At 33.4% G+C, this 14,065-nt stretch overlaps 1 protein-coding gene across 5 annotated transcripts in view; it reads right to left on the bottom strand.

Moving 5' to 3' along the window:
* The window catches only part of LOC105255044 (hemicentin-2), a 404,047-nt gene that overhangs the window by 319,566 nt on the left and 70,416 nt on the right, over window positions 1-14,065 (bottom strand). For 4 of the 5 annotated variants that reach the window (XM_025412106.1, XM_025412105.1, XM_025412103.1 and 1 more), the window contains exon 3: window positions 13,884-13,973. The exons of the other annotated variant lie outside the window; for it this stretch is intronic. In XM_025412106.1, coding sequence (XP_025267891.1) covers window positions 13,884-13,973 — 90 coding nt within the window. The remainder of the gene's footprint in view (window positions 1-13,883; window positions 13,974-14,065) is intronic. 5 annotated transcript variants of the gene reach the window in all.

Genomic DNA, 14,065 nt, shown 5'->3' with positions numbered 1-14,065 from the left:
GCCGTCTGCCAAACTACATACTATCCTTCAACCCTTCTAGCTTTGATACACGACTCATGACAATTCACGAATCGCAAGTTACATAGCCATGGGCGATCTACCTTGTATAGTAATGTAATAGTGTAGCTAGCTTCTCGCACGAGTTGTATCTTCATCCATATTTTTTGTCCCCGTTCTTTTTCCCTCTTTTTCTCTTTTGGGAAAAAAGCTTTATTCTCTATTCTTTAATTGCTGTCGCGATAAAAAAATTCTTCAATGAAAACGTCATTTTTATCGCTGTTCTTCGAATATTCGTTGGTACATGTTATGTACCAACCATGCATAAATTTCTTTAAAAAAAATTCTGAGCTTTTAAGCTTACGAATTCTCACCACTATCCGTCATGAAAATGTTGAATATTTCGCGGTTACGTAAATCAAAATTAAAATCCGGCGAAAGAGAAAAATTTTGCTCAAAGAGACGAAAAGATGTCTCTTGTAGGATGAATTTAATTTGCATGTCGTCGATCAACATTATTCTGAAAGATGCGTGAAGATTACGTTTCGTTGCGGGATGATGAGGAAAAAAGCGGCTCTCGTCCCCCCTTTCGTTGGACGAGAACATGAATCTTGCGGGAGATCCCTAGAGAAATTGTCGCAGCTTTATTCCCAAGCGCCTTATACCTTTCAACTATTATCCGATCGCGCAGCCTTCCAATTCTGTACGCAGACGAATCTCATTGTCTGCCATCTCGTCCTCGAAGTATTTCTGTTTCCAGTCCCTCTTCCCGATTTAGCTGATGATTGAGAGAGAAGAGCTCCTCTCTTAGAGTTCCGTCTACTACACAATGAACAAGGACGAGACCTAAGATAGATCTCAGTCGGAAGCGCCTACGGAGCTTTCAAATATCTCGATGTTTCGCGATGTCACTTCAGAATGTCGCGAACTGACACTAACGACTCTTCGTCGACGAAAGTCAACGAGGACTGACTTGTGCTCGAAACGCGAACACTTTCTATCTCGCACGGATGAAGATAAAGCGAGGAAACTCTGAAAAAACTCTGAGAAAAGTCAGAAGAAAAATTTGTTCTACATCGATGGACTTTTCTTACCCTGAAAAATCCTCGATAAAAACGATCTTGCAATATCAATGTGAAAACAACTCGATGGTATCCGGCAGAAGTTAAATGTCAAAAAAATCCGGAAACGAAGCGAATATGCCAGTTAACTGAAACATGTAGCTTAATCCAGAGATACGATCAGGTGTAAAGTGTATCTATTCGTGAAGTGTATCTCGTTCTGTAATGAATTTCCGACCACAAGGTAAAAAAAACGCATGCCTGCAATTTCACTGATTGAATCGCTTGTTAAATTTAAACAAGGTTCAGGTTTAACAAGCGAGTGTGAAATAATCTGACACTATTTCTTTTCAACGCAACAGCTATTAACAACATCCTGCAATTTAGTTGTGGGTAGTTACCGGACTTTTCATGATTTTTTTCGTCATATTTCTCTACAAAAGAGTTTTGTAAAAAACGTAAATATCGCTGCAAAGTAAATTCATTGTAAACCAAACTAGTTTTTTAAATACGACGCGCTGACATCTCATTTAGATGGACGCAACGTTAAAACAATTTTACATTTAAAATCATAATTTTAAGATATTACAATGATAAATACATTTATAATATTTAATTAGAATATATCGCAGATAATAATCTTTTTTTATGAAAAGAAAACTAAATTGCTTTTCTTGCGTGTGTATGTGTATGTATGTGCTTATGTTTTTTTCTCCACCTTTTTAAATTTAAAATTATATTTAATATTAATTTAGTACAATTCACACTCAGTTTACTAATGATTAAAATTTTATTTCAAATATTTTTTCATCTGCAATTTTTATTTGTCAAAATTCAAATTTATCAAAAGTCAGTATTTCTAATAAAAACTCTTCTTAATTTGAATTCCAGTTCGTGTTTTTTCGTGCGTATTTCTGAGATAGCTTATATATGGCAAATGCACACGCAAACATGAATTTTTTTCTTTTTCCTTGCGATCGAACACGTACCACCAAATACGTATGAAACGCGAGCTTCCTCAAAAGACCCGCCGTAAAATTGGAACGCTAATTCAACAAGCGCATCGTACAAATAAAATGAATAAGATCCCGTTACCATAGATACGCCGCCCGAGCTCGCCCGTTGTATTGATAGAACAAAAAATCAGCCACAGTGCGGTATATTAAAAACATGCCCTTCGGCCACAGCGTTTCCGCCATTGGTTCGCGGAATATTCGGATTCTATCAACGCAATCCCTCGGTTGAACTCCATGTACTGGGTAGCCCGCGGTGCAACAGATAATGAAACTATCCAATGAGGGAAATGACATGTTACGGCGTACCATCGACAGATGCAACGATGACGGGGGTGCTGAAATTTACTGGGGGAAAAGAGCGTTTAATAAAGTACAACGTAGAATTAATTCATTGTTTGTGACGCGCGATGCTGCGTCATTGTCGAACATGTGAAAAGCATTATCGATGCGGAAATATTGAATATTTTCGATTGTATATTGAGTATTGTCACTCGTACATGTCCTATTTTTTATAAACGAACGAACTATTATTTTGACTGTCGCAAAAAATTAATATGTCGTTGCATAGAGAGATTTGCATATTAAAATAATCGCTTTTTTATTGTTAAGTTATATACAATAGATCCATCGAGAATAAATATTGGTTGAAATTATTTGTAATTTTTTGAATCTGATATAAATTTGATAAGCTTTCATTTCAATTTTTCATAAAGTGTATTTTAAGTCAATTATCGTATTTTTATTCCGTTATATATATCCTGATTAAATATAAAAATCATTTTCTGATTTCGCAACATTTCAGCTGATTAAAATTATTGTTGTTTTCAACAATTTTCACGATCCTACTTAAATCCCAATCAATTCCTACTAATTGTTTATAAGACCGACTTTGTGACATGAGATAACAAAAATGGAGATAGAAAAATTAAAAATATTTGTAATTTTTTAAATCTGATATAAATTTGATAAGCTTTCAATTTTTCATAAAGCGCATTAAGTCAATTATCGTATTTTTATTCCGTTATAAAAGTGATTAAATATAAAAATCATTTTCTGATTTCGCAACATTTTAGCTGATTAAAATTATTGTTTTCAATAATTTTCACGATCCTACTTAAATCTCAGTCAACTCCTACTAATTGTTTATAAGAACGACTTTGTGACATGAGATAATAAAAATGCAGATAGACGCGAACCAGTTTAGCAATAATTACCGCTAATCCGCAATGTGAGCAAAGACGACACCGATGATCCCGTGCTATCATAAAACGTCCATCAATGTCATCGAGTCTGAATTCGTCCGAGAACGTCGAAGACCGCAATTGAATACGACACATCGTAAAAACACGCCGGCGTTCGGTGATACGACGCGGTCGATGGTCGGAGACGAGAGATAGGGGCGAAGAGAATTATTAAGGAAAACGTCACCCGCGCGAGGGCGGAGGGCCAACGCGTCGGAGACGACTCTAAAGTGATTTCGCCAAGAGTGACATCGGCGGATGAGCGAGCGTTTTATCGCGAGGCTAACGAGGCGGTCCGCGCTGACTTTGCCGCGCTCGGTTTCGCATTGCACCACATAAAGGGACGGGAAGAGAGAAAGAGAGAGAGGAAGGGAGGGAGAGAGATGGAGGGAGAGGGAGGGAGAGAGAGACAGGTCGTCCTTGCGCACCCCCTTCCAAATAAATCCTCTTTTTACGACGGAGATTTATGAAAGCCATTCCGCTGCCTCCTGTCCCTTATCCTCGCCCTCGACCTACACATTCTCAGCCTATACTCCATCTTTCCCTCCTTCCCGGCGTATAAGAGAAGGAATTGCGACCTCCCCTCTCTCGCTCTCCCTCTACCTCCGCGATGCTGGGATGCGAGGATGAGTTTTGGGCGCTGAAACCTAACGGTGGCTGAGTATCCTGGATTTCGAGCAGTTTCCGGCAAAATGAGGTAATTAGGATGCAGACGAGGAACGATGTCGCTCCCCCTCTTTCTCCCACTTTCTCTCGTCCTTTTCTTTTCGCTCGCGCACCCTCGAACTTCGTATCCCGCTCGGATTTTCTTCTACCCTATCTCGTCGGTTCTCTCGCACCCCTCCGGCCTCGACATCATGTCGGGAACACCGGCTCGATGCTAAATCAAAAGCGTCGCGTTAAAAAGTCTCCCGATGTCTCGCGTATACACTATATTTTCACTTGCCTAACGGGATCCAGGCTAATTTCTTTGAAATTCTAACGACGGTGAAATACGAGGAGGAAGTCATAGATGATGTTATATGAATAACCCTGTTCATCACCTCTCCCTGATAGCGAGAAAGATGTTTCGCAAAATGACTGAGATTTTTCATTTCAGTAACATAGTGAAAGCCATTTTTTCAAAAATGTAGAATAGGTAGAATAGTTAAATAAGTAGAGATAAGAAAGCAAGCAAGAGAGAGAGAGAGAGAGAGAGAGAGAGAAAATAAAAAAATTGGAATTATGAAATCGAAAGAGAGAGAGTCAAAAAGATTTTTGTCCCAAGATAAGTGAACTAAAACGAGGCCGAAGATGATATGGATCTGCAATATTTGCGGTGAATTGCAGCAGAATTTGAACCTACACTTTGATGACTCTTTCATGGGGCACGAGTGGAGAATTCCGCATAGTGGTGTAAATTCGGAATTCTCTCCGGTGCAAATGCACGTATAGATGAGTCTTCCGAACAGGAAATCAACTGTATCGATCTCGACGAGCCAACCAAGATTCCCAGGATTTTCAAGATTGCAATGATTGCGCCAACATTTCGTACGTAGCTTCAAATTATCGCGGTGCGTCGGTTAATGTTTTGAAAAAATATGCAATGAATTCTGAATGACGATAATATTTTTTAAGGACTTCTCGAAAAAAAATATTGCAAATTTTCAAACACTATAGAAAATAATAAGAAACAACTGTCTCTTTAATAAAGTTTGACATTAGATATAATATTTTATGAAAATATCGTAGAAAATAAAAATATAGTTCTAAATAAAAAATATCATTCTTCTAATTTAATACTATATAACATAAAAAAATTGAAATTATGAATATTGGTAATGGGGCGGAATTCTCAATAAGAGACCTGGGCAGGATTAAAGAGATTTTCCAAGCAATTTAGCCAGTCAACAACCTGAACAAATCAATAGAAAGAAAAAGTCAAGCTTATTTTAAACCATTAAAAAAATGTTTCTTCATTTAAAAAAGATGTTCTGTACATTTTATGGAACGAGAGAAACTGGACCAGTAGAGTTGGGACAAAATCCAACTCATAAACAAAAAGAATATTTGAGAAAACTTAGAATACGATTAAAGGGGTTGACAGGTTCTGATGTGACAACAAAGACAACAAGATTTATTATGTTATTTTTAAAATTGTTGACAGAACTGGAATGGATCTAAGAAATTAAGATTTCTTTTGGACTATTAGCAGAATATATGCATGGATTAAGGATTAAACTATGCAAATTGCGGTATTCTGTTTCCTGCTTTCCACACTTATAATCTTAGTCGTAAATCCTGGCTGAATAATAATATATCTGATGCTGAGTTTTGACTAGGTTTTAATGACCATAAGATTTATAAATGTAACAGAAGTTCTGACTAATGATTGTTTAGAAATATTCAATGCATTTCAATGATGCATTTTGCTTGCAGTGGGATCTTTGTGAATTTAGACTTATGGTGTAAAGTCACACACACAATAATCTAAGACACACACACACGATAACCTAAGATTTAATTTATCTAAATATTTATCTAAATATTAATTTATTTAAATATTTTGATTTAATTTATCTAAATATTATTTTATCTAAATATTTTGTTATATACAGTCATAAGATTTATTTTTCTCCTTTGTTGATGCTTTCTTCTAAATATTAATTATGTCCATGATTTTGGCATTCTGTTTAATGCAAATTTATCCTTTGATATTCAAGCAATTGTAGGTACAGTGTTTCAGAAACTAATTTTGATTTCTTGAATATACAAATACTTTATTAATGTGAATATTATTAAATTTTGCTATATTGTGTGTTAGTTCATTTTCATTTGAAGTTTGCTTCTGTTTGATTTCCTTATTAAAGTAGCCATTGCACTTTAATAAAACGAATTTAACATTTCTTATGTAAGATCTGTTCTTATGTACGGTCTCTTTTTTTTTAGTAGTTGTTCTTATGTAAGGTCTCTTCTTATGTAAGGTCTCTTCGTTTTTAAATTTATAGACTATTTATTTGCTATTGTATTATATACTTATAATGAAAGAATTGAATATTTGACATTAAAATATTTTAATTTTGAATGTTTAATAAATTATAAAAAATTTTAGAGGCTTAATAAATCATAATAATGTAATTGGAGGTGTTAATTTTATATTTATAAATATATTCACTATCTGTGTATCTATATTAAAATATTAATATAAAACTTTATAAAATTAACTACATATTTAATAAAATTACTGCTGGTTTAGATTAATTAAATTTATTTTAAAGTAAAGAGAATAAGTATTCCGAACAATACTTAAATTCCGTTTCAAGTAAATATAGACCCTGATAACAAAAATAATATAATAACATACCTTTCAGGGGAAAGTTTAATTTCTCTTTGAATCAGAAAAAACATTCCAGAGACACACAAAATGTCATAACAAAGTCGGTAAAAGTCTGCCCCTTCTAACCGATCAATTTAAAGTAGTGCTTTTTTATTATTTTCTGCGTGCTTGAAACAGCAGTTTTCAAAATTGGATGAAAATCCGGAGCAATCGCTATTATTGGGAAAGGAACTTCAAACACGTTGCCGTTCGCATGAAGGATATTTTCTGGATAATCTTTCGAGAAGTGGATAGCGATGCAATATTCGGCACGAATACCGTTTGTCGAAACGTAAGGGATGAGAGCGAAAGGGCGGAAAAGTGTCGTCAAGTAAGAAGGCAAGCTCTAATTCGCGCGCTTTCTAACCACTTCCTCTCCAGCTAGACGGTCGACGACACTCGTGACGTTGAAGAGCGCCCGGAGCACCGGAAAGGGTACTTTCGTTTGGAACGAGGCCAGGGGTTGCTTCCGTCCTCGCGAATTCGATGCAAATGCTGCGCACGAGAGGCTGCAGCCAATGCGGTCCGGGAAAATAACGGTGGACCGAGAACATGGTAAATCGAAGGTGCGTGACAACATCCATCAAATGGAACCACCGAATAGGAAACGAATCGCAAGGATTGGCACTTTCCTCGCTAGCAGAGAAATTTAAGAAGACTATAACTTAAGCTATTTACATCTATAATATAAGTTATTTGAAATGCAGATTTCATTTTTTTAAATAGATACTTTCTGTTTATCTTATAATTCCTTGTTCTAAAAAAATTAATTTTCTTTTCGAAAAAAAAAATATATATATTATATTTATATATATAATTATATATATATATATAATTATATTTATATATAAAATATGTGCATCTCGTATATATTCATATATTCGGATATTTATGGATGTAATTGCACAAGATGAAATTAAGATGAAATAATATTTTTAAAAATATTGTGTTGGTATTGAAAAGTTACTTGAAATTTAAATCTTGTCTTGATCTTGAGTGAATTTTTATAAAATAATCTCATCTTATATTATCGTATGTCAATTTTATAAATCTATTTTTATTTAATACTGAGTAATTGTTCAAAATAATATTTACAATAACATAATTATATTATATCGCTGTTTGGAGTTCCTAAATACATACATGCCCACACGTGAGAGGCAAGGAGACTCACTTTACTGAAGTACGAGTATCTCGAAAAGGTGTAAATCCAACCGTGAAACATCCGTATGATGCACTTTGGATAACGTTAATGCCCGACAGTATTTAAACTTTAGCAGCGCATATCTCGAATAGTTTTTAATAAAATGAAATTTAATAAACTCTTTTCAAAAGGTTTCGACGTCGGCTATAAGAAAATTTAGGATAAAAAATAGGGGTTCCTATTTTAAAAAACTCAAGGTATCCTTGATGTGACTTTCCCAAGCTCGATCAAGCTTAAACTAATATCACATGATGGGTAACTTGGTATCTTACAACTTTTGTATAAAATAATAAATTTTTTTAAAATTAATTAAATATAATTCTTTAAGTAGAATATAATATGTAATTTTTTTATCTAATTTACAAAAATATATATATTAATTTGTTTTAAAACTTATTATCTTGATAAGATCAATAGTTATAGTATTCTCTTGATAACTAAATATTTTGTCTTGATCCGATTTCGAATTTTGAGACAAGACAAGAAAATATAAGACTGTTTTTAGTATCTTGTACAATTCTAGATGTGTAATCATGAATAACATTCCACATCTCGACACCAATGTTTATTTAAACTCTTCAATCATAGTTTTGGAATCGATTATTTGAGGGATTGTTTTCGAGGTACATACATTTAAATTGCGTGTTCACTATCAACAAGATTTTGTTTTCAAATTCACGAAGATTCAGCGAGAGAAGGTACTTCCTCTCGCAACTAAAGTGCTAAAATCGAGAGGAACAACAGCGAACCCAAATTACGAAAGCGGATGATAGAGAAGCGCGCGACGGCTTCATTAACAGCAATTTATCACGGAGCCTGGGTGAGCGGGGGTCAACAGCAAGCACCACCATTAACCGCCTAAGGTCGTTAGGTTGCGGTTTGACATGAGAACATGCCCATAACACCGTTCGGTTATACGTGTACCCGTCTATGCCTGCATGGTAAAGCATGGAGAATCTACGCTTGCGGTGGTGCAAACGGAAGAGGGGAAGAGGAGGGCGCGGGGGGGACGGGGGGGAGAAGCGCGACCCGGGGAGAGAGAAGGGTTGGTGGAAAGTACGGACGCAAACGAACGTTAGAGCGAGGGAATACTTGCCGCTACGTCACGAGCTTAACCATTAGCGGTCGTACCAGGTCCGTGTTTAGACGCTCCGTTATTGAATTGGTTACCTACCTACGTTCGCCTGTCCTAGATATCGCACCCGGTGTTACACGCTCCGTCGCTAACATTAAAACCGACGAGGGTTGTGCGAGAACCGAATACGTCGCAGGCCGTGGACCATCATCGATACGAAAGAGTCTGTCGTTGCTTATTCGACATTGCTTTAATAAGTTATGATGTCAATTTGCAGGCTACAAGCCGGAAATATGCACATGAATTTTTACATTTTCTCTCTTTCTCTCTCTCCCTCTCTCTCTCTCTCTCTCTCTCTCTCTCTCTCTCATTCTCTCTCTCTGCCTTATAATGATGACTTATAATTAATAATACATCAAAGAGTTCTTACAATTAAATATATAATATTTAAAAAATTTTAATTATTTTTATTGTTTCAGAGATGAAATAAACAAAGTAAAATAAAAAAGTGAAAATGTAGTAATATTATGCAAAATGCAAATATATGTGGAAAAGAGTTTTTCATTTAAAAATGAATGAAAAAATAGAACGGAAATAATCGAGCAAAAATTTCTTATATTTAAAGACATTATCGATAAGTAGTGGATTATAAGCGTGCTTAGGTATTCTAGAAACGGCATTTGCGATATTACGCGGAAGATCGAGTAATATTCGGAATTCTAAGCCTGAGCTGCTGCAATATACGAAATATTCTAAATCAAAAGCGTAGAATAGAATGTTAAAAATAATCCTTGCAATTTAATTAAACAATCAATATCTGATCATAAAGATAAATTTAAATGTAATATATTAACATTTCTAGAATTAATAGAATTATGCATTTTAAATAATAATTGTTTATTTTTCGGGTTTAAAATCTTTTACATCAACATCATATAATTATTAATATATTATAAAATTTTACATGTATAAAGACAAGAGTTATATATATGTATATGTCTATACGAAGTGATAAGTGATAGAAATGTTATCACACACAATAAAAATGTTCTCTCTCATATATTTTAATGAAAAATTAAATTTGATCTTTTTAAGAGAATCGATATATATATATATATTCAATATAGAATTTTATAAAATTGATAACTGAATCAAAAATGTTCTGTAACATGTTCGAATATCGATTAAATATCAGTGATGCTTAAACAGAGTGTGAAACCATCAATTGATCGCTTTAAAGTAGTGATTGGTTTCATTCAAAAATAAATTAAAATAAAGTAATATGAAGTTATATGAATATGTAACAAGATATATGAATTACAAGGAACAGATCATTCAATTTATTTCTATTATTTCTATGTGCAATAATTTCGCGAATAAATTAATATCTTATAATTCCAATAGAATTTTGAAATTCAATGATTTCGTATATTTTTTTAAAAAGAATATCAAAATTTATTCTACAATCTCAAAAAATGTAAAGAAGAAAGTTCGTAAGTATTAATAATAAATAATGAAAATTATTGTTGTGTGATAATATGCCAAAAGTATTTAAATAAAGCTAGTATATTTAGCATAATTTGTTATATAATATTAGTATTTGTTATAGTTATAATGTTACTTCAATAGATGCAATTATCAAATCGATGATTAAACATCGAAACATATAAAAAAACACTTAATTATACTAATGGGTAAATAAAAATGATCGCAAACAATTCCTTTGTAAATCCAACATGAAATACCTATTTCGATATTACTTGTTTAAATTGTTTATATAACGAAAACGCTTTTTACAATCCAAACAATTTTTCAAAATGTATATGTACATTGCAAGCAATTTTTTGTAGTTGCATTGCACACATACATTTTTTAAAACCTTTTAGAAAATTTCAAAAATGACACCTATACGCATATCGCGTTTAATTTTAAGTGATAACTTCAGGAATGTGTAACGATAACTTTTCGAAAATTCGCAGCCTCCTTTAGTCTCATCCTCTTTGCTTCGCTGCAAACGAGCTTCTTTTAATTAAAATGATTCATCCTGCGTTCGCTTGCACAAGATTTAATCGGTGATCGAATGAACGTAGTTTCGCGAACGTGTAATTTAAGTTGCATCGTATCGGCAGGATAAAGCCGCCTTTGCATCGATCTAATCCATGCGAAATCGGTGGGATTGTGAGCTTACGTATGAGAACGAATAAAGATGAAAAGAGAGAGAGAGAGAAAAAACAAATTGAAAACGATTCTCGCGAATATATTACTATATCTCCGTGTCGATTTCAGCATAATATACATGCTACAAGAGAACACAGATTCGTGAAAGCAGAATTGTGTACATATTACAAGAATCTTCTTAATATATTACAAGATATTGATTTCTCGGCAAATAAAATATTCTGTCTATTAAAATATTAATTTTTTAATAATTACCAAAAATTAATTGTTTTCTTATAAAAATAGTAATTTATTCTCTCTCACTTCTTTCTTCTTTTTTTCCACTCTTCATTATTAAATATTTTTTAAATTGATTTGTCCATTAAAATTCTTTCAAAATAAAGTCTATTCACAAAATTATATGAGGAATAATATATTTAACTATGTCTTCACAATTTAGTGATTCATATTTTAAATCACATGTCGTAATTTTAAATGTCTTAATATATGCATATTCAAATTGCCTTAAAATTAATTCAAGAATTTAAGGAATTACAGTTAATATTATTACAAAAATTGAGAGAAAAAACTTTTTTAATATAACTATTCTAAAAACCACCTCTCGAAAATGAGACTCGATTCTATCTCTCGAACAACAAATTATACTTGTAAGCACAAACATGCAGAGATAATAAAAATATAACAAAAACGAGAAATATAGAAGGATTGACAAGCCTATAGAAAATTTCTAATAGCTATTCTTTGATTAAAAATTAATTAGTTACTACTAGAAATCCGATTGAAGCAACAGGAAAAATGTAAAGCACAAATTATTGTATGTACTTAAAAGGATAGATCTTTTTATTCCTCTAACATTCTTCTAATTTCAATCATTTCACGTTCTTATTCTATAACTATTAACACTATACTTCTTTATCCTACAAACTCTTATATGTAAGTCTAGTTTCCTGCGCTTAGTGAATTATTAATTTCATTAATTTCGTCTCAATTTCTCTCCGTGCGGAATTTCTCGCTCCTGTTGGACTGGAAACCGAACCTAACTAAGTCGGTGCAGACTTTTCAAGTCCATAACACATAGATACGACGCAAGAAGCGAAACGAGCTCTGTCTATTGGAAAAAATTACGACACTCAACACTTTCTCAGTTAACGAAGACGCTCTAATGTGTAATAAAAATGTTTTACAGCTTTTTCAAGGAATCACGACAGATTCGAAATTTTAATATGTTTTATTAAAAAGGCAGAAAATTAAAAAGCAGAAATAAGTTCTCATAAAATATTTAAAAATTGTGTTTGAAAATTCACATTTACGTATGTCAACATTTGACAAAAAAATTGAATTTAATAAGAGGAGATATGATTTATTCTAATCATAAAAATCGCAATTTGTTATTATGCAAGAAAAAAATACAGAAGGAAGGAAAGATATATAACTTCATTTTTTCGCATTTTCATTTCCTCAGCTTTTGCAAAATTTACTTTATAGTGTATCGATAATAGAAACTTTTGCGAGTTTGCTCTCTCTACTTTATTCTTTACGAAATGTAGCTCTTTAAGTGATTACTGTATGCATATTTTATGCGATAAGGGCGAACCGCGAGCACCTCCATCAGTGATCAAAGAAAGAAGCTGAAACTGATGATAAATTACCCCTGCTCGCAATATTACAAGTTCGCAAACTGCTTAAATTACGTTTCCTTAATTTATGCAGACGGACTGACATCGGCGGAAACTGCGTTAATACTCGATGCTTATAAAATTGTACCGATGGTTGACGATGGTTCAAGTTTTATAGCGAACGCTGTTTGATGTGATGGGAAAGAGAGGGTCGGATAAGTTTTCCAAGCAAAATGGCTGCGATGCGCATTGAAGAAAAGAAGGTAGATAGAAAAAAAGAAGAGGGAAGTCGACGACGATACGAGAAAAAGTGACGGAACGAAGTGAATATTGGCCATCTCCGAGTTTCGACGTCATTAAAACTTTTAGATTGCATAAGAATGGCTTCCCACTCTTCGCAGGCTCTTCAGAGTACGTCATGTCGAGCAAGAAATTCCTGTTCGGCCAAGCAGTAATTACGGGAGTCCATGATAAATTAAGAGAGCAAGACGAACGTTCGGTTTTTGTGCCTCTCTGCCAAAGCCCGGCATATTTTACCTTCTGATCTATAAACGGCGATCCTGACGTTTTTCACCTCTTCTTCTTCTTCCACTTTCACGTAAGATATTTACATTGAAACCTCCCGTCGAAACGCTGTCGAAACTTGCATTTGCAACCGACAAACATACAAATAACGGTGCTTATTCGCTTTTACTCGATTCTCAAAATAAGAAAATAAAAACGGTAAAATATATTAATTGTTTTCTAATGAATCGACATAAACAAGGAAAAAAGCGCGTTGTTTATAGAAAATAGCATCACAGAATTTATTTTTCATCATCGCGTTATCATGTTTCGCAATTCATGTATCGAAAAATTTTGTTTTTTATCTTATTGAGGAAATTTTCATACTAGAGGGATGTACTACTTGGAATAATGTTTAAATGCATCGAAAGTTCACTTCTAGAAATACAGTTCTATTATCGTAGCCGCAATTTGTAATAATAAGCACTTCGCTATTTAAAGTGGTTTGTTTCAAAAATACACTGAATTATTTGAATTATTTGAATTGAGGAGGAAAGAAAGAAGAAAAAAAAAAAGAGAAAAAGACAATAATAGAAGAAGAAGAAGAAGCTTACATTCCAAAGAGAAAAAACTTACATTCCGAAAGATATTTTATTACATCAGTCTGCTCTATTCTCGTGGTTATGTATTCTCGTTTCCCAATATCGTTACAATCATTGTGAATATCTAAAACAAAAGTTATATAAATGTTATGTATAAATCTGGCAATGTTGCCAGCTTTTTTGATTAAAGAAAAAGTAGAATAGATTTTTTTAAAT

This window comes from Camponotus floridanus, unplaced genomic scaffold (assembly GCF_003227725.1).
Source record: "Camponotus floridanus strain SB8 unplaced genomic scaffold, Cflo_v7.5 scaffold48, whole genome shotgun sequence".
NCBI lineage: Eukaryota > Metazoa > Arthropoda > Insecta > Hymenoptera > Formicidae > Camponotus > Camponotus floridanus.
Note: the sequence above shows the minus strand (reverse complement) of the source record. Positions and strands in the feature narration are given on the sequence as shown.